The sequence below is a fragment of the Sapajus apella genome, unplaced genomic scaffold, assembly GCF_009761245.1.
Source record: "Sapajus apella isolate SASKATOON/1434 unplaced genomic scaffold, GSC_monkey_1.0 scaffold116, whole genome shotgun sequence".
Lineage (NCBI taxonomy): Eukaryota > Metazoa > Chordata > Mammalia > Primates > Cebidae > Sapajus > Sapajus apella.
Window position 1 is genome coordinate 550,209 of NW_022437056.1, and position 21,761 is coordinate 571,969.

Consider the following 21,761-nt stretch of genomic DNA (forward strand, 5'->3'; position numbering starts at 1 on the left):
TTCAAGTATGAATTAACATCCGCCTATGTCTTGCTTTTGCAAGAGGCAAGGGAGTAATTCTTTCCAAAGTAATTTACCACCTCTGGAAGCAGAGCAGCTGACAGCTCTGAAAGTCAGAGTCCTTGTTCCAGAGGAAGGAAGGACAGGCTGAGGGTGACGCCCACGCAGTCCTCACGCCTTGTCACGTGAAACACAAAATGACAGAGGGACACCAAAGCACATTCAAGACCTTAATGTACCATGAAAAGTACATTAAAGTGAAACAATTTAAAAATACTACCTCACTTTAAAAATACTACCTCAAAACATAAAATACAAAGTGATGTCCATTATAGTCGTGTAATTTTTCTAACAAGACAGGAGGATCATTTCAGTTCATATTTAAAATAGCATATCTTGCCTATTTCATAAAAACAAATTTTGATGAGAACATTACATGGTGAGGGCTCAGCTAGCATCTGGTAGGGACAGTGCTGGGTGACCTCCCTCATCAGGGAGCATTTTAGCACCTACCCTATTGAGATTTTGATTGCAAAGAAATTCCAACCCCAGCTAACGGCTTCCCCAGTTTCCAGGTAGACCTCCTACACCCTGGCCACCCTCTGCACCTGGGGGCCGGGCAAGCCACCTTCCTCCTGATCTGTGGCTCAGTGTCCCTCCCCGTAGCAAAGGGAGCACGTGGCAACGTCACTAACCAGCTGCACGCACAGCTGTGTGCTCCCGGGGGTTTAGCCTGCAGAGCCACAGGGATCGCTGCAGTATCTGGAGATGTAGAGACACACACAGAGAGACACCCACATAAACACATAGACACAGACACACGCACACACACATATACACATTACACACTGCACAGACCCACAGACCACACGACAAGACACAGGCACTACAAAGATACACATATATACACACCCCACACAGAGTGCACACACACACACACATGCACACAGCATTCTCACTCAGCATACTGGTCTCCAATTATAAGCTCCTTCCTACCAATTATTTCAGTGATCAGCTATGTGGAAATAGATGACACTGAAAAACATGTTCACTGTGTATCAACACCCACCAAAGTCAGAATTTGGAGTCACTATTTTGCATACAGGGGTGAATGGGGACCTATTAATTTTTCCGGAGAGAAGTGGCTTGGGCCCTGAAACACAATTTGGAAGCCACTAAAACACAGTATGATGTGGATGTTGTTCACACAAAAGCAGCAACCCACAACCTCAGCTGCATAAGCTTGTAGCATATTTCTTTCTGAAAGGGAGGTAGCCATTTACTCATAGTGGTTTCATGAAACACACTAACTCTCATTGTGTCACTCAATAAACTTAAATCCCAAGGGGCATTATTTAGGCCTTAAGACTTAGGTAGACGTTAAAGTGTAATTATGTGCAAAAACAAATGTTCTTCCCTAGATGCAACACCAGCATATTTCATGGACAAAGCACTCACCTGTCCTTGAGCTGCTAGGCTGCTGCCTTCAGGAGTGTTCTCGATAAGCTACATGTGGGATTCTGTTGCAGGAAGTTCTCTCAGAAAGGCTACCATCTGTCTTCCTTCCCTCCTTTTGCAGACACGGACGTTTTAAACGTTCTAACAGCGTCACGGCTGCCGTCCAAGCAGACCTGGAGCTGGAGGGGTTCCCAGGCCATATCACCATGGAGGACAAAGGCCTCCAGTTCGGCTCATCCTTCCAGCGGCACTCTGAACCCAGCACCCCCACCCAGTATGGCGCGGTGAGAACTGTACGGACGCAGGGGCTCTTCAGCTATCGAGAAGACTATCGGACCCAAGTGGATACCTCCACCCTGCCCCCTCCGGATCCCTGGCTGGAGCCCGCCCTCGACACGGTAGAGACTGGGCGGATGTCTCCCTGCCGCAGGGATGGCTCGTGGTTCTTGAAGCTCCTGCACTCGGAGACGAAGAGGATGGAAGGCTGGTGCAAAGAGATGGAGAGAGAGGCCGAGGAGAACGACCTCTCGGAGGAAAGTAAGAGCTCAGGCTTCCCCGGGGCCTTTCGACATAGTTTCTCAGTAATGCAAATGAGCGCGTCACAGCATTCATGGAGAAAAGTTCCTTCCTTCGATATTGGAGTGAATGAAAAATTAACGTGCTGTCTAGTATATCCCCTCAATTCCAAGATATAAATTACATGAAAAGAGAAGCAGTCACTAAGATATCGAAGGAAAAGTGCGTGTGTGTTGTTTTGTCAGGTAAGTTGAATGTGAGATCAACTGTGCTAACACTTTTCCTGGGAGCATAGTCAATCCCATATTCCACTTACCATTTCCCTTGAACTTTGGCAAAAGCTTAATTTAGAGAATTTTTATTATTTTCTAGTATTATCAGCCCATGTTTTGCAAGAAAATGCCTTGGCATTATGCCAAAGAGAAAAATTGAAGCTCAGTAAATGATAAAGCTGGTTAGCTATGTGATGATTTGCCTAAAGTCTCACACCTGAGCAGAATGGGAAGCAAGGTCATTCCTCTACCAAGTGTCTGTCTCTACCAGGCAGATCTGTCCCAGCCCCTCTGGGGCTCACCTGGGCCCCGGCCCCTCCGTGTGGTTGAGGACAGCCCCTTATTCTCTACCTTTCTCCCATTTGTCTAGAGAAACCTACCATCAAGACCGTTCAGGCCAGGCCCAGTAGCTCATGCCTGTCTGTAATCCCAGCACTTTGAGAGGCCGAGGCCGAGGTGGGCGGATCACCTGAGGTCAGGAGTTTGAGACCAGCGGGGAATGGTGGTACGTGTCTGTAATCCCAGCTACTTAGGAGGCTGAGGCAGGAGAATCACTTGAACCCTGGAGACAGAGGTTTCAGTGAGCCAAGATCGTGCCACTGCACTCCAGCCTGGGCAACAGAGTGAGACTTTGTCTCAAATGAAAGCAAAAAGACCGTTCAGAAGCAACGTCCATTATAAATTGCTGTATGTGGCCGGGCGCGGTGGCTCAAGCCTGTAATCCCAGCACTTTGGGAGGCCGAGGCGGGTGGATCACGAGGTCAAAAGATCGAGACCACCCTGGTCAACATGGTGAAACCCCGTCTCTACTAAAAATACAAAAAATTAGCTGGGCATGGTGGTGCGTGCCTGTAATCCCAGCTACTCAGGAGGCTGAGGCAGGAGAATTGCCTGAACCCAGGAGGCGGAGGTTGCGGTGAGCCGAGATTGCGCCATTGCACTCCATCCTGGGTAACAAAAGCGAAACTCCGTCTCAAAAAAATAAATAAATAAACAAAATAAATTGCTGTATGTGATTTCTAAGCTAACAGCACCTGTCTGTTTATAGACCAATTACATAATTGCAGAATACCTACAACTAATGCTTATGTTGAAGACAGTACAGTTTCACAAAGCTATTTCTGAATGTCTTGACAAATTGTGCTCTTTCTAAAGTATTTTTCTTTTTCTATGAGTTTATTTGTACATTTACAAGATCACTATAAATCCCGAACTTCAAAAGGATAGCTGAGATCCCTGGGAATGTGGCCCTGACACTCCACTTCTAGATGACTGTCGTAATACTCACTAATCCCAGGAACAGAAGTGCAGTGATGAAACTGCGCTGTGACTTACAGAGAACAATGGCCTTGGAGCCTCAGCAGTCTGAGAAAATCATTGGTGTGCTGGTTTTCGGTTGTTGAAACTTAAGGTGTGAATCTAGGAAGAAAGAAAGATACTGCCTTTAATTGACAAACCCTGTTCTTCCACATTTCTCTCTTCATCAACAAACTGCATGTATTCTTTACAGGAGTTGACGCTGGATGCCGAGTGTTGGGGAGGAGAGCTTGCCATGGGAAAGCCTTCCGCCTGGCACGCAGCGCCCGCAGTCCCCATGGGGCGGCGCATGTCAGCGTAGCCGTGCTCTGATCATTCACATAGCATTTTCATTTCTCATGGTTAGGCTACATTTAACAGAGTGTTCACAATATTGACATTTTCCGAAGCACCCTCGCCCTTGTTGGTATATGCCTCAACTTGGCAAAACTGTCTTCATTATAAAAGAGATTTATCATCTTTAGCACAAAGCCAAAACAGAAAACCTACATTGCCTAAGTTGATGCCAAACTCGAGTTAAATTGCCAGCTCTGGTTTTGTCTGCTGACAGGGGCAGCCTAGGGCTGGGGGTCCTTCCTTCCAGGATCAGGGCAGATGGTGAGAAGTGAGCATCGCTCAATCAAGATGTGTTTGTTCTACATCATGAGGTTCCTCAAAAGAACACCTTTGAAGAGGAGGAAGGGGAGGAAAAAATTCAGAAAGAGGTCATGTTTGTCAGGGCTTAGCCCATAAAATGCCTATAAAATTGTATTGTATTATCATTTGAGTTTATCCCATTCAGGACACATTCAGAAAGTTGTGGTCTTCTTTGGAAGGCGTAGGACTTCGAGACATTAGCCAACGCTGTGTTTATAACACAGAGACTACCTCCCCTGTCACCATTTTTCATGGTAAGCGTGTACTTTCAATTTAGTTTTTTCAAGGATTATCATTTTTGAAAAGATATCTTAAAAAAAAAAAAACCAGAATCCTCAGCTGGGCACAGTGGCTCACCCCTATAATCTCAGCACTTTGGGAGGCTGAGGCAGGAGGATTGCTTGAGCCCAGGAGTTTTACACCAGCCTGGACAATACAATGCAACATGTCTCTACGAAACAATAGTAATAATAATTTAAAATTTTAAATTATCCTGGTGTGGTAGGCACATGCCTGTAGTCTCAGCTACTCAGGAGGCTAAGTTGGGAGGATCACCTGAGCCCTGGAGGTAGAGGCTGCGGTGAGCCAAGATCACGCCATCACCCCAGAACAAGACCCTGTCTCAAAAAAATAAAGAGTATCTAGAGCAGTTCTCACTGAACATACATGAGACGTCAGGTCCTATGCCAAATGCATGGCAGTCCTCATTAATGCTCGTCCCAGTGGACCAGGTGGGCAGTATTGTAAGCACTCTAAAGACAAACTGGGGCTCTGAGAGATTAATATCTTTCCGCAAATCACAGAACAATAGCAATGGCTCAGGACTGGGAGTCAGAGCCATCTGGCGCTGAATGCTGTGGCTTTCCACCCCGTGGTCTGAAGGTGTCAGGTCAAAATGTTCCCTTACGGGAAGCCTCCCCTCCACTGCCTGCTTCTGCGCTGGATTCGCAAGTCCTCCTTTCTCCTGCTGTTTCAGACCAGCTTGTGTCCCATCCCTGACACTTCATCTCTTTCTGATCCTCCACAGCTGTGACCCACGTGTGGTCCACAGGGAGTCCCTCAGCAGCAGACAGAGCCCAAGGTTATCCCACGTTAGCCATTGGAAAATAGGTGGTGGGAGCTATAGGGAGGCAAATGCTTTCTCAAACCAAGAATGAAGGTCCTTACAATTAAAGGGCATGAGTGCTGCAGCCCTGTGGTAGTAGGTCCTGATTTTCTGTCCCTGGAGGCATTCCAGAACATTCTATAAGTTATGTCCTAAAAGTACTATATACAAAATTGAATTTGATTACATATAGGGACCCAAATCAACAGCAAGTTTCCAAAATCTCAGAATATCTAGTATTTTTTTTTTGTTTTCTTTGCCCAGGCTGGAGAGCAGAGGCACAATCTCAGCTCACTGCAACCTCCACCTCCTTCGTTCAAGTTATTCTTTTGCCTCAGCATCCCAAGTAGCTGGGATTACAGGCACGTGCCACCACACCTGGCTAATTTTGTATTTTTAGTAGAAATGAGGTTTCACCGTGTTGGCCAGGATGGTCTTGAACTCCTGGCCTCAAGTGATCTGCCCACCTCAGCCTCGCAAAGTGATGGGATTACAGGTATGAACCACCATGCCCAACCAGGATACACAGTATTTAAATTTCACTTACCTTATTATTATTATTATTATTATTATTAGGCATCTGAAAACTTACTTTTCTTCAGGATGGTAAGGTAGAAAGTGAATTTTTGCTGCCTCCAAATTATATGCCCCCAAGCACATGTTGAGTTGGGTTTGTTGTGGGGTTGTTTTGTGTTTCTTACCTTTTCTGAGCCTTTGGGATCCTCTTGTGGACACACAGTGATGTCTGCATTCAACAGTTATTTGTTGATTACTTGCACTGGAACAAGCAGCACTCCGATAGGCAACAGTGATGCAGCAATGAGTAAGACGCGGTAAGGACCCGACTCTGATTACCTGACAGCGGGAGAAGAAAGACCAGGGCAAACTGTTTACAGGAAGTGGAAACCGTTTAGTGTGTAAGAGAAGTGCAGATAAAGTACCTTAAAAACTCAGAGGTCTCAGCAATGCTTTCACCTGGGAAGACTGAGAAGGCTTCCTGGGGGAGGCAGCACTGTGCTGGGCTTTGAGGTGCAGTTGGATTTGCTCAAGCAGGTGGAGGGTCATAGAAAAGGAGCTTCAAGAGCCCACACTGAGGCAGAGGACTGGGGAGCAGGGGCCCCGTTGTCTCTGTCCTCTGGAGGAAGACCTCCATCAGCAGTGCCCTTTACCCTGCCTGCGGGGACCGTCTGGGCTACCTGACCTCACAGAGCCCTCTATGGCTGGGCCATTCCCCATGCCCTGGGGGACAGGTGTTTCTCAAAGGATGAAACTTTCCTAAAGCTCTGGTCCTCTGCTGCCACTGCAGAGTTAGGCTCCTTCAATGCAGAGGTCACATTGAACATCATTTATCATCCAACGACAGTGCCTCTCACATCGCCTGGCATAGAATCCCATGCAAATGGGAACACAGAGGAAGAAAGAGAGCAGGAAGATGGGCTGCCTTAGGAAACGGGAAGCCACCCTCCTGCTCACACTGCCGTAAATGCAGAATATCTAGAATCCAAGAGAATCACCTGCTTGTCCTCAGCTACAGAGGCTGAGAGTATCTTATGCACTTCCTATTCTATAGACATCCACTGAAATAACCCTGATTTTGCGACTCCTTGCTCCACTACTATTTAGTCACAAAATCTAACTGCATAGCAATAAACCTAGAACCCAAAGAACAAAGAATGGATGCACGTGATACTTTTTGTGATTTTCTTAAGTTCTTTTCTTAAATTGCCCAGATACCTTCATTTTTTGTGGACAAAGATGTCAAAGCACTTGTTTTGTGTCTCAGCTGTGTACTTTGTCCATAAAACTATCACAATGTCAATTAAGTTCAGATATTTCCCTAAATGTTTAAAAGGTAAGATGATAACCTTAATTTCCAGTCCTAATTTTAGAAGCAGATATAGGGTTACTGGTTACGGCACATTTTAAAATAAAGATTAAATTAAATGGCTTATGAGACTAAAACTCTGATCTCTGAATAGCGAAATTTCCATTATGAATTAATTTTTGCCCAAAATATAATTTCATAACAGTTCACTGAACTGATTGAATGAATCTAGACTCATTCAATCTTCTGTGGTTAATAAAAACTATCATGACCCCAAAGAAATGCTGGTTTGCATGAAGTCCTGTTAATGCAAGTCTCCTATTTTGAATACACACATAAAGGTATTTTTGAGACATTGTAAATCATTACTAGACTGATGTTTTAAGATTTTTATATTAATTATGTTAAACCAAATTGGTAAATAAATGAAAAATGAAAAATTCACGTTTCCTAAAACAAAAGGAATCCTTCCCAAGCTAAGACTTTATTCAGTAAGTCCACTGAGATGCGAGTCTTATCAAGAACTCAACAAAGGAGCACATATACACATGGGATCTTTCAAACGGTATTGGAAACTTCCTTGCCCTAAACAATTCCTCCCGAAGTAGCAAATAATCTAAATGTTTACCGGGTCAGATGCCACAGACCAGGCAAACCCTAATGCTGGGAGGAGCATGAGGGATTGGCTCACTAAGGCCTCCTTTTACAGACAGATGACTGCAAGTCATGGTAACACAGGAGCTGGAGTCAGATGTGTGGCACTGGGTCTCACGGGCCATCTTCCATACTGAGACTCAGAGGTCTGTGGCTGGGGAGAGGCATCACAGTAGTCGGCACCCACACAGGGGCCAGCAGATGACAAAGAGCCCAGAATGACTGTGAGAATGAGCGGGACACATGCTCCATGCAGGGGACAAGGAGGACATGACCACAGAGAAACTGTGCCTGTGTCCACAGTTGGCCCAGGTGGTCTCAGACCAACAGAGAAGATTGAGGAATCAGAAATACTGATGATGTTCTGAGCACAGCAGATGCCTGTGCACATATTGGCAGCTACCAGCCTTAGGGGTCCGTGTATTGCACAGCTTAGAACATCCACTGCTTCCAGACCTCCAGGGAGATGTGGATCATGGACTGTGTCCATTATGCAAATCAAACTGATAGACTCAACCCACTGACCAAGGCTCTTGCTAAGCACTTATGAAGATATCACCACACAACCCAACTAAATGGCCATGGGGAAATTGGACCATAAAAACACATGGATGCTTGTCAGCATAGCAAAAGTCAACAGTCAACAAAGTGAAAAGACAACTCACAGAATAGGAGGAAACATCTGCAAACTACCCCTCCAACAAGGGACTAAGAATCAGAATATACAAGGAGCTCAAACAACTCAGCAGCAAAGAAACAGATAACCCAATTCAAAAATGGGCAAAGGACCTGAATAGGCATTTCTCAAAAGACAACATAGCAGGGGCCAACAAGTATGTGATGAAAGATTCAGCACCACTAACCATCAGGAAAGTGCAAATCAAAACCACGATGAGAGGGCACCTCATCCCAGCCCGAATGGCTATTATCACAAAAACCAAATAAATAAAAAAATAATGAATGCTGGCACAGACGTGGAGGAAGGGGAATGCTCGTACACTGTTGGTTGGAATAGGAAGTAAACAGCCACTATGGAAAGCAGTATGGAGATTCCTCAGAAAACCAAAAATAGAGATACCATATGATCCAGCCAGCCTACTGCTGGGCATAGACCCAAACAAAAGGAAATTCATATGTCAAAGGGATTTCTGCACCCACATGTTTATTGCAGCATTATTTATGGTAGCCAAAATATGGAAGCAATCTAGGTTCCCATCAATAGATGAATGGATAAAGAAATGTGGTAAGAAAGAAATGTGTGTGAATAATATTCACGGTGGAATATTATTCAGCCATAAAAAAGAAGTAAGTCTTGTAATTTACAGCAGCATGGATGGAATTTGAGGTTATTATGTTAAGTGAAATAAGCCAAGCACAGAAAGACAAACACTGCATAATCTCAGTCAGATGTGGAAGCTTAAAAAGCAGAGCTCAGCCAGATGCAGTAGCTCACGCCTGCAATTGCAGCACTTTGGGAGGGCAAGGTGGGCAGACCACCTGAGGTCAGGAGTTCGAGACCAGCTTGGCCAACATGGTGAAACTCTGTCTCTACTAAAAATATAAAAATTAGCCAGATGCAGTGGCAGGCACCTGTAATCCCAATCCCAGCTACTCAGGGGGCTGAGGCAGGAGAATCACTTGAACCTGGGACGCAGAGATTGCAGTGAGTCAAGATCAGGCCACGATACCCCAGCCTGGGCACCATCTCCAAAAAGAAGAAAAAAAGGCAGAGTTCATGGAAGTGGAGAATAGATTGGTGGTTATCAGAGGCTAGGAAGGGAACAAGAGAGAGGAGAAAGAGAAGTTGATTAATATTAGTGGGAACAAAAATGAAAAATGTGGTTATATGGAAGAAAGAAGTCACAGTATACAATAGTACCATAAGAAAAAAGTGAATAGTGTATTGCATATTTCAAAATAGCTAGAAGAACTGTAATGTTTCCAACACACAAAGATCAATGTTTGAGGTGATGCATGTCCCAGTCACCCTGATTTGATCATAGCGCATTGTAGACATGTGTCCAAATAGCACATGTGCCCCCAAGAATATGCACAACTGTGACAAAGCCATTAAAAACACAAAAAGAAACGTGTGCTCAAAAACATGAAGATACTGAGGCTGAGATCTTGAAAGGAGATTTCTGGGAGGCGTAGCTTTGGCAGACCCCACTACAAAATTAGTCACAAGGGAATCTCAGGGGATCAGAGAGGTTACAGGTACTCAAATGATCATTTCATATACTTTGCAAATTTTATAAAACTCCAAATATTAGAGCACCAGAAAACTGTACATTATGTTACTTCATAGCAAATTTAGACAGAATTGGAATTCTAGAAAAAATAAAAGAGCCAAGTATGTTAATCAAATTTCTATGTACATCAAAAGCACAGGTTCTAGCAGGTTCTTTGTGAATTTGCATTCTGATGAGAATTAGTCCTTAATGCAGCTCTTGAAAGTGTCTAAACTATTTCAAAATTAGAGACGTATACTGGAAGAGAATAAATTGAATTTTCACTTCAACTTCTTTGCAATTATAGGAAGCTATTTACATTATAGGCATCAGATAAAATCATTCTCATTCACTGAACAGCAAAATTCTCCTGCCATTAGCAGACATGTCATTAGCTACACTCTTTGACATTCATTATATCTCCCCAGCAATATTCAATTTATACCCTTTATAATAACTCTTCACTACATTAAATCGATACCAAGATATTGCCCATGTATTCATGTTGTGCTAAAGAGTATACACTGAAGTATGTTGTATTAACAGTTCAGTTGAATTTCACTTTAAGAGGAATGTGAAAGTTGGGGATTAAACTTCAAAATTTTTTTAAAAACTGACTTTTTAGTTACAGTTTTTGGAACCATAGAGTTAAAAAAAAAAAAAACATTTATTCATCCACTTCTATATATTTCTGTAGCAACAACTTGCTTAAAATAATCCCTTTAAACATCTTCATCAATTATGCAGGTTTTTGAATACAAAAGAAATCAAAATTCAACATTTCTTTTTCTGTTTTTTGTTTCTGAGTTGGAGTTTTGCTCATGTCACCCAGGTTGGAGTTCAATGGCGCAATCTCAGCTCACTGCAACCTCTGCCTCCCTGGTTCGAGCAATTCTCCTGCCTCAGCCTCCCAAGTAGCTGGGATTATAGGTGTGGACCACCATACCTGGCTAATTTTTGTAATTTTAGTAGAGGGGAGGTTTCACCATGTTGGCCAGCCTGGTCTGGAACTCTTGACCTCAAGAGATCCACATGCCTCAGCCTCCCAAACTGCTGGGATTACAGGTATAAGCCATGGTGCCTGGCCAAAATTCAGCATTTCAAAAAAAAAGACAATTTCTCCCCTCGTCATCAATGAGACCAGGGCTGCAGAACACGTTCATTCTGGGGGCATCAGCACGTGGAGGAAGAGTGAGGCGCTTTCGCTATCACCCCTGCAAGAAACCGCTGAAGCCCCACCACCTCCAGCTGCTTTTCCACCGAATGCATGGGCCCCTTCACTCTCCCCCCACACCCCCAGACTCACCCCAACTCAGAGCCCTGCCAGCTCCATCCTGTGCCACGTGGCCAGCAGCTCCCAGCTTCTTCTCAAGTCCTCCTTTCCCTTCTCCGTTCCCAGGCTGGCTGGCAAATCAGATCCAAGGAAGAGCAACCCTTCTTTCCGCAGACTTGTGAACGGCAGGAGGCCCTGGTGTTGAGGTGCCCAGGAGACAACCCTCCATCCTTCTCTTTGAAACAGACAATGCCAAAGTGTCATCCGAGCTATTTCCTTTTATTAAAACTTATAGCTTTTTCATCTTTTTCATTCTCTAGAAGCAACAGAGAATTAGACGATATTCAGGAATTATGGTCACCTTCATGGGGGTGACAGTGACTCTGGTTTTCCAGGGTAGTTGCGGGTAAAGGGCTCAGAAAAAGATACCACATGACAACAGTAACTGCTGTCTCCACAGAACGGGGAGGGAGCTGTGGGCTACACTTTCCAGTCGTCTGCATGTGTGAAATGTTTCATAATAAAACTTTCCGGAGCAAAACTATCTTCGTTTTAAAAAAAATAGACAAAGCAGAAAAATGCATTTTTATGTCCACTATCTCACCCAGGAGAAAATCACTGTGAAGAACATGTGATACAGAATGCCAGGCCTTCGTGTTCTAAAAAGTGAGTGGCCACCACACTGTTGCATGGCTGGCTTCTAGGTCACAGCATGTCATAAGCCCTTTCCAATCCAGGTTATCTCTGCAACAGCATTTTCAACTGGCTCAGAGCATTTTATTACATGAAGAGTAAGGCCATTTGTGGCCACAACCTGTGGTTCCTTTTCCCTGAAGTCAGGCTAAGGAGGAGACACCGCGGCAGCCCTAGCTTGTGCGGCAGGATGCCAGGGTCTATAATGCCGGTTTCTGGATCGTGTGGAATGAATCTCACAAGTAACTGGCTCTCGGACTGACTCTTAAGGAATGTTTGGAGAAAGAGCCATTGTGGAAGAACCTATGGGGATTGAGTTTACATCCCTGGACCTGGGTTTCAACGTCTGGAAATGCTCTGTAGGCTTCCATAGTCAGGTGTGCCCTGGGAGCCAGCAGGGGCATCTCCTGAACACTCGAAAGAAAGGAACTCTCTGGCCCCACCCAGACCCAGTGAGTCAGGCCAGGCCTGGCACGAGATCCCCAGGCAAGTCACAGGTGGTTCTGCAAGGTCCCTTGAGCTCCAGGCACCTGCACGTCTCTGGGCAAAACCTCCAGGACATCAGTATTCCCTTGTGAAGAACATAAAGCTGCAGGTGTAAGTGGGGATGGATCTTTCGCCTCTGCCTTCGAGGAGGCGAATCCCAGGATAAATGCCCCTTTTCCTATGCCATTTTCCACCAGCCCTGGTGAGTTGGCTTCACATGGCTTCCTTCCAGCGAAAGCAGGCAAAAGGCTGGACCCGTTAAACCAGCAGCACTTTGAGTTTTAGGGTGTGTCGTGTAGGTTAGTGATTTGTGCTCTGCAGAGAATCCCCAGGGAGAACAAAAAGAGCAGGTGAAATCATCAGTTTGGCCAGAAGCAGCAGCAGATGCCCCGTGAGTGAGCTCCAGGAAAGACATGCCCACCTGGGAGCACACACGCTGAAAACAATGGGGAGATGTGGTGTAAATGGAGAAGCGATGAGATGCTTAGATCATCTGCCTCCCGCCTGGTGGGCAGCCCCAGCCCCAAGTGCTGACCCAGGCACAGAAAAGCCACATACTGGTACTGGGCACACTCTATGGAATCATGTTGAATTGTTGCTCCAGCAAATAAAATCTAGCAGAAATCAGTGGGCCCAGGGTGTAGCGGTAAGACATGGGTTCCAGGGGATTCCTGTGTGCTTTCGAGGATCCCTAGGATCTACCAAAGCTATCATTTACAAAGCAGTGGCCATGCTCACTGCAGACTCAGGAGTGGGTGTGCCCACTCTGTCTGGGTGACAGAGCAAGAGCCTGTCTCGAAAACACACAAATACACACAAGCCGGGTGTGGTGGCTTGCGCCTATAACCCCAGCACTTTGGGAGGCTGAGGCAGGCAGATCACCTGAGGTCAGGAGTTCAAGACCAGCCTGGCCAACACGGTGAAACCCCATCTCTACTAAAAATACAAAAATGATCTGGGCATGGTGGTGGGCATCTGTAATCCCAGCTACTCGGGAGGCTGAGGCAAGAGAATCATTTGAACTCAGGAGGCGGAGGCTGCCATGAGCCAAGATCACACCACTGCACTGCAGCCTGGGTGACAGAGCGAGACTCCATCTCAAAAAATAAAAATAAACACACATATACACACAGTTTATTCTTTACTTTTTAATATTTTTACTATTTAACCAAATAAAGTCATCGCAATTAGGAACCTTTGTAGATTAATCCTTCCTGCCTCACTAAGCTGTGGCATGCTGACTTATGGCACACTCAGAAGTGTAGGGTTAGCATGACACATATACTAGGTACATGCATTGGTGAGTTTAGTAGGTGTAAGCATATTCAGGAACTCGTGACCCTCTCGCCATCTCCAGGAGGGGAGCCGTGTCTTCCTAGCTGCCACCATCTTCCTACGTGGCCTGTGTCCATGCGGCCTCTTCCTACATAACAAATAGCTCACAGCACTGCCAGGACATAGCTGCCCACAGTTCACTAAAAATTACTTAACTGAATCCAATGAGAGAACACATATGGATGCGTTTTTTTCTAACAGAGTTCACTGGCACATTAGAGTCCATAAAAAATAGGAGGAATTTGATGTCGCTGTCACTCACACGTGGTCTTGTGTCTTCCAGCTCATCTGAACAGTGGCACTGAAATCATCTCGATGCCAAAACAAGGAAAACTCCCTGAAGTGTAGGCCGCCTTCCTAAACCAAATTTCTCCCCATACCCAAGGAGAGTGTCCCCACCATGACATTCGGTCATCTTTGCATTTCCTTCATGAGTTGGGGATGCAGCCGACTGAGGAACAACTCCGCAGTGATCGCTCTGCACGACGAAGCCAGAGTTCTCATCCAGTGGAACCTGCTCCCTCCATGTGGTGTTTCTGCTTTTGTTTGATTGACCCAGTTTTGAAGCTGTTTTTTTTTTTTTCCAACAGTTCTTGGTAAAATCAGGAGTGCTGTTGGGAGTGCCCAGCTTCTCATGTCCCAGAAATTCCAGCAGTTCTATTGGCTTTGCCAACAGAATATGGTAAGTGAATCTTCAGACAACCCCTGTTCCCTGTAACCAAGCTAATGGGCATCGTTCCATAGGCCCTCGCTGTTCTTTCCTTGTCAAAGAGTTCCTATCGTATGCAGAGTATCACACCCATTTATCATAGAAGATACCTCCCACACTGAGAAGTATCTTCTCCCAACAGAGACGGCATGGCCCTGGTTTAAACATGGCACTGAGGCAGGGAGGCTGCCAGGGGAGCAGGGGGCAGGAAGACGGGGCCACAGCAGCATGGGAAGAGGCTATGTCTTTGCAACTGGATGTCCCACCAGAGCATCTTAGAAGAGGAGAAACCATGGAAATTTCTATATGCCTCATGTCACAAATGAAGAAAATGATCTGAGGTGGCTGGAAAAACACATAACTACAATGAAGAAGAGATTTGCAGATAATATTAGCCTTTGTATTTTATAGATGATAGTGAAACAAATATACCAGGAACCAGATGCATTAATATAGCTGGCATTAAACGTGGTTATTCCTGACAAGCAAAAAGAAAGAAAACCCACAGACGTATTTATATTTACATATACTTACATACATGCTAATATACATGTATATATCCTTATAAATATATATGCATGTTAATATATAAATGTATATTTGCTATTTCTGGCCAAGCAGAAAAGCTCATGTATACGTCTCATATATATTAGAATCATATGCATCTATGTATATATATAGATCTACATAAACATGTATAGATGTATTTATATATAAACATTAACATGTATATGAAAGTTTACTTATACACACTAATTAACATATAACATGTTAACTATTTTATATATACAAATGTATAGTATATATAAAATATATATAGTATATGTGTAGGCAAATATATAGCATGTATAAAATATATGTTAGTTTACATATTAATATATTTTTGTTATATATTCACCTACACATATGTACAAATATATTTTATATATACTATGTGTAAGTGTACATATACATGTTAATATATTTTAGATATACATTTGCCTACACACATACATGTAAATATACTTTCCTGACTAAAGTATTCACTCTACTTTGAGAAATAGCTAAGTGATAGTTATGCTACTGAATGGGTTGTTTTACAATACATACGTTGATTTTTTTTCAGACCAGACATTTTCAGTAAAATGCAAATAGGTCTCCACGAGGCCTCTGGTTGGTAGCAATGCTGCCAGGAGTTTTGTTTTCTTTGGCTTTTTCATGTGCAAAGAGACATAAGAATGTTCTTCCACATCAAAGGACATACAAGCAAGCCAGAGTTGCATCTCACGTCTTTTCATTAGGATCATTCAAAAGTATGCGTTCTCTAACACCTTCCAATCACCCCCATTGACATTCACCAGGAATTTAAAGAGTCATCAACAAGTCACTCTGACAAAGTCATAGTCATCATTTAAAAGGGGGAAGCAGAAAGGTTTTGAGTACCTTGAGAGAAACTTGTAGCTGTGTAAACGCTGAGCTATCATGTTACCTGTGAACGTTCTTGCCTTCTCTGTAGTATCTATGTGTTTATTCCCTTTACAGGAATTGATTCTGGCCACTGACAAACTCTGTGTAATACAATGACTCGGATGAGCCTAGCCAGGCACTGTCTTTAGGAAAGTCTCGTTCAGAGCTCCCCACACACAGCCCAAGGTGCACATTCAGGCCTAAGTGTTCCTTTCTGCTCTGCCAGAAATAGCTAATAATGGGCTTAAAATTATTCATCCTAATATTGTTATGCCTTTTGAGTTTTGAAATCGTGGGCTTGGCTACCTCATTCTCTTTCAACTTCTACTCAGGAGTAGTAAAAAAAATCTCTGAAATGTTTGCCGGGAAGGAGTGGTGTGGGGAGGGGGTGGTGCCAGCGACAGGCCTGGCAGAGGGGAGCGCCGAACGCGTTAACAGATGCTTTGCTCCACAAAGCCGAACTGAATCGTCCACAGCTCCGCGCAGCAGCGCTGCCTGCTGGAGGCTGTCAGTAAGGAACTAAGCTTTAAGTCAAAGAGTGACCCTAGAAAATGTCACAACCCCACCCTGAGATTGAGGATGGACCACAGGGAGCAGACTCTCTCGGGATCAGGATGTGCAGGTGGCTTGTGACGCGACCAGAAGGCACATAATACTGGAAAGATAGCCCAGCGTGGTGGCATGCACCTGTAGTCCCAGCTACTCAGGAGGCTGAGGCAGGAGAATTGCTCGAACCCGGGAGGCGGAGGCTGCGGTAGCCAAGACTGCACCGCTGCACTCCAGGCTGGGTGACAGAGCGAGATCCGCCTTAAAAAAAATGCTGAGAAGAACATTCCCTCAAAGCGTGCGGCCTGATTGCTGTGCTTGTGAGACCAGCAGTTTGACATTCTCAGTCTCATTTGGACCCACTGAGCCTGCCTCTGAATTTGAGTTCATCCGACCCCAGGGGACTGTGCACCTGAGAACCCACCAGTACACATAGAGCTGCCCCAGGCCACAACAGGACACAATGGACGCTGGATGCCAGAGCCACAGAGCTGGATGAATTTAAGACGGCCATTTAACAAGGAACAAGGCCCTGCCATTGGCTTTATTGTATTATAAACCATTGACTTTTTTAAATAAACACCTTATCGTCTCTGAATGTTCAGTGGGTACAGATGCAACCGCCTCCCCCACCAAAAGAGAACAGAAAACACAAAACTAAATCTTAACCCTGCCAGGCTGTGCCCGTCCAGCCCAGCGTGTGGTCTGCATGAGCCCAAAGGAAGGGAGTGTGGCTGGCCAAGGAGAGGGGCGTGAGAAGGCAATTCCTGCTCTCAGGCCAGGGCAGCCTCCGCCACAGCAGCTGGCCATGTGGACATGTGACTGGGACCACCCAGCGGTGGGCACTGGAGAAGCCACTCCGCATCCCCCATGCCATCAGGAACAGCCATGCCCAGCCCTACAGAAAGAGGGGATGTTCTTAGGTTGACAGAGACTTCTGGAAGCCAGGCAGGCAGCACACCCACAGCATCTGAGCAGCTTCCCACCCAGCCTGCCCTGCACCCCTGGCAGGCCTCAGCTGACTTCGGTGCAGAACATGGGCTGGTTCCCAGGCACTGTGGCTGTCGCATCCACAGAGGCTGAGTTCAGGCTCCCGCCTGTGGCCAGGGCCACCCTCCCTGGGTTTCTGGGGAGCTCAAGTGCCTGCCTGGGCTTTGAGCAGCCAAGGCTGCCCTCATGTGGCCGCAGAGAAGAACGGACTCGGCCGAGAGGTGGGCAGCCAGGGACCCCAGTCACAGAGCTGTCTGTTCCGCTTTCACCCCTGCTGCTCTTCCCGGGGGGCGGCTGCCCTCAGGTGGGTGCCAGAGAAGGGGGTGGGAGCCGAACCGTGATTGTTTTGATGTGGATGTCAAACCAAACAGAAGTTCAGGTCATGCTAAGTGTGCACTGCTGAACCCATAAGCAAATCCAGTTGAATGTCCACCCACCAGAAACCCGTCTCTGTTGAGCCCCCACCGAATCAAGGGAACCACTCCTGGAAAAGTTATTCAGATTTCAACATAGGCAGCAATCTGGGCATGCTGGCTCATGCCTGTAATCCCAGCACTCTGGGAGGCTGAGGTAAGAGAGTCACTTGACCCCAGGAGTTTGAGGTCACCCTGGGCAACATAGCCAGACCCCATCGCTACAAAATTAAAGAAATCAGCTGAGTGTGGTGGCCTATGCCTGTGGTCCCAGCTACCTGGGAGGCTGAGCAGGCAGGATCTCGAGCCCAGGAGGTCGAAGCTGCAGTGAGCCGCAATCACACCTGCACTCCAGCCTGGGTGACAGAGCGAGACCCTATCTCAAAAAGAAATACATAGATGTAGGCAGCTGGTAGAAATCGTGTATCAGGCACCCTGCAGAGAAACCAAGCACATCTCTGGGCCCCACGCTTCCTGGGGCTGCAGCCCAGAGCCTCACCTGTGCCTCTACAGGTGGGAGCCACTTGGTGAGAGCATCCTGTTCCTTGGCACGTTATATTTGTAAGATGTCCTTGCCATTAGAACCAGAGCCAAGAGCTGTCAGAGAACACACAGGTCTAGAACAGGCTCCAAGCTGGCTACCCGCCGCCACCACCACGCCAGTACCACGGCAGGCTCACAGAGCCCTGTCCCTTCTGAATCACCCACAGGCGACCAAAAACACAGGGTCCTACTGCTTTTATGAGCTGTCAAGCATTTAGAAACTCTCCCATCGGCCCCATTCCCGGCATGTTCAATGTGGAACAATTAACGGCGGCTGTGCTACCTATTTTTAAGCCATCAGCAAATACTTGCGCTAAAGTAAACTGTTGTCCAGGCATGGCACGCGATCCCAAATATTTGCCTCAGGGCAGAATCAGTCAGGCTTCTCCCTAATCCGCCTCGTGAAAGGCAGATTAGGCCTTCCCAGCCCTGCGCCCGTGGGAGACTCTCCCGATCTGAACACACTGTGTGTATTTCCAGGACCCCAGCGCCATGCCAAGGCCAACATCGCAGGACCTGGCCGGCTACTGGGACATGCTGCAGCTCTCTGTCGAGGACGTCAGCATGAAGTTCGACGAGCTGCAGCGGCTGCGGCTCAATGACTGGAAGATGATGGAGTCTCCGGAAAGAAAGGTAAGGGCACCCGTGGAGAGTGGGCTCCCAGCAAACACCCCTTCCCACCACAGTAACCACCTGCCGCAGAGAGAAAGGTTAGGGCACCCGTGCAGAGTGGGCTCCCAGCAAACACCCCTTCCCACCGCAGTACACCTGCTGCAGAGAGAAAGGTTAGGGCGCCCGTGCAGAGTGGGCTCCCAGCAATACCCTTTCCCACCGCAGTACACCTGCTGCAGAGAGAAAGGTTAGGGCGCCCGTGGAGAGTGGGCTCCCAGCAATACCCCTTCCCACCGCAGTACACCTGCTGCAGAGAGAAAGGTAAGGGCGCCCGTGCAGAGTGGGCTCCCAGCAATACCCTTTCCCACCGCAGTACACCTGCTGCAGAGAGAAAGGTAAGGGCGCCTGTGCAGAGTGGGATCCCAGCAATACCCTTTCCCACCGCAGTAACCACCTGCTGCAGAGAGAAAGGTTAGGGTGCCCGTGCAGAGTGGGCTCCCACCAATACCCTTTCCCACCGCAGTACACCTGCTGCAGAGAGAAAGGTTAGGGCGCCCGTGCAGAGTGGGCTCCCAGCAATACCCCTTCCCACCACAGTAACCACCTGCTGCAGATACAGCATGACAACGAGGTTCTCAGTCCTGCTGGCAATACAGGCGCAAATTTTCATGTATGTACGTGTTCACACGTGTGTGAGCATGTGCTTGTGTGTGCACATGCCCCAAGTGGTGCAGAATTGCAGCCTTGGGCACAGGTGGTAAATAATAGGGTCTTTCAAAGAGACACCAGCCAAGATCACAAGCAAATCTACAGCGTCATTCCTGACAGGGGTCTCACCTCTGAATTTTCATCATCAAACTTATTCTGATTGTGTAAATATTAAGCTGGTTTCCCACAGGGAAAGTTTTAGGCCTGATTAGGCACTATCTCCAACTCAATATACCTTCTAGTATGGCCGCTATAGGCAAGGCCACATTTTATACCTTATTCAACAGTTGGATGAATTAAGCTTCCTATAGATCAATCAGCCTCAGCCCTTAAAACAGGCTGAAATTTCCCATTAGATCTGAACCCCAGCGTTTCACTTCTTCCATGATACTGTCATCAGAAGAACTAGTAGATAGTTCTGAGTTAGCAGCAAAGATATTGACTTCCTCACAGGTTTCAGGCATGTCCTGAGGAACCACAATTGGATTTTTCTAGACAAACGTTATCGATTAAAATGATAAAGAAAATCAAGTCAGCATACGTTGGGGAAGCAGGGAGACACATCTGGGTCACCAGACTGAGAGCCAGGGCTCGTTGCCCTCATCATCTCCTCTCAGAGGGTGTCCCTGGTCGCAAGTGGAGTTCCAGGCTAGATGCCACCGACCCACGGGTTCCCTGTCATCTCAGGCGACAGGAGCAGGTAGTAGTGTGCAAGGTCCACGTAAGCTGTGCCTGGGACTCGGCAGGTCCAGGTAAGCCACGGTTTGGATCCGAGGTGAAAGAGATCATCAGTGATGTTCTAAGCGAGAAGGCTGTTCCAACGGAAGGTACTTTAGTTCAGGTGCACGCAATGGTTCCGTCTGTTTCCATTCTTTGGTCATTGAGAGCTAATATGAGCCCATCTACCCAAGCTGCCTGTAGAGTACAATCCTCAAAACCAGCAAGCGAGCAGGTTTCTAGCACAGTGGAGGCTCCATGCCTGAAGAGGCGGCCCGCCCCTCCCGAACATGGCATCTTCAACTTCCAGGGGGTGGGCCCCTGCACAGCACCTGCTAGACGCTCCTACAGGGCCACACCTGCAGGCCGGGGAGCTCCTTTAAAGGGGGGACCCCCACAAGTAGTGCTGATGTGTACGCCTCACAGGCCCATAGTGCCGGGACACCAAAAGATGAAAGAGACCCTCGTTTCCTCTTCTCTTGGCATCCCCTGAACTATGAGTTGTCACGTGCTGGAAACAGGAATTACTTGTTTAAGTAGCTGAAGGTTGCAATGAACTCATCCCCCATTGTTTTAGACGGATGCCGGAAAGTCAGGTAAGAGTCAGCGCTTCTGGCCTAGGTCACATAAAATAAGCCGAAGGAACAAAGTTCCAGACGCCAAAGCAGCCTTCTTGCCACACACCCTCCTGCAACCGTGCCCCAGCCTCCTCTACAACTGCCTGCTGTCCAAGCATCTCTGGGCTCCCCTTGGAAATTTCTTAGAGGCTGAAGACAGACACAAGCAGAATTTTTGTGGTTTTCTCCCCAAAAACTAGATACCTGCTTAGGAAAGGAAAGGGGTTCTGACGTCTTCTGTCATGCGTCCTTTCCTGGAAAGGAAACAGCAGGCTATGGAGAGTCCCCACAGGGCTCCGTCCAGAATGGGACAGGGCAGGTCCTGCTGTCTTTAGGAACAGTGTGACCCGCACAGCCATGAACACAGACCATTCGCGGGAGTAACTGCATCACCCATCGCATTTGTTGCAGAATTGTGAGATTTATCTTTCTAAAAAGGCACACACCATATTTTAGCGTGACTTACCTGAGAATCTGAGCTAAGGGTCAAAAATACTTACTTGCATCTTTTTACAAACCAAGCAAGTGAATAGTGGTTTTATAAATATTGTCCATGTCAATGAGATTTTAGGCCAGTAAGAGAATTCGGCCAGTGTTTCCCGACACACCCACTGATGTTAGATGGTTTTCATGAACACATTGGAATTCTACAGTCTGCT

At 46.6% G+C, this 21,761-nt stretch overlaps 1 protein-coding gene across 3 annotated transcripts in view; it reads left to right on the forward strand.

Moving 5' to 3' along the window:
* The window catches only part of DLGAP2 (DLG associated protein 2), a 533,037-nt gene that overhangs the window by 500,024 nt on the left and 11,252 nt on the right, over window positions 1-21,761 (forward strand). For all 3 annotated transcript variants that reach the window (XR_004263468.1, XM_032260285.1, XM_032260286.1), the window contains 3 exons: window positions 1,580-1,995; window positions 14,392-14,483; window positions 18,929-19,081. Coding sequence is in view for 2 of the 3 variants with exons in the window: in XM_032260285.1 (XP_032116176.1) it covers window positions 1,580-1,995; window positions 14,392-14,483; window positions 18,929-19,081 (661 nt within the window). In the remaining variant the exon portion in view is untranslated. The remainder of the gene's footprint in view (window positions 1-1,579; window positions 1,996-14,391; window positions 14,484-18,928; window positions 19,082-21,761) is intronic.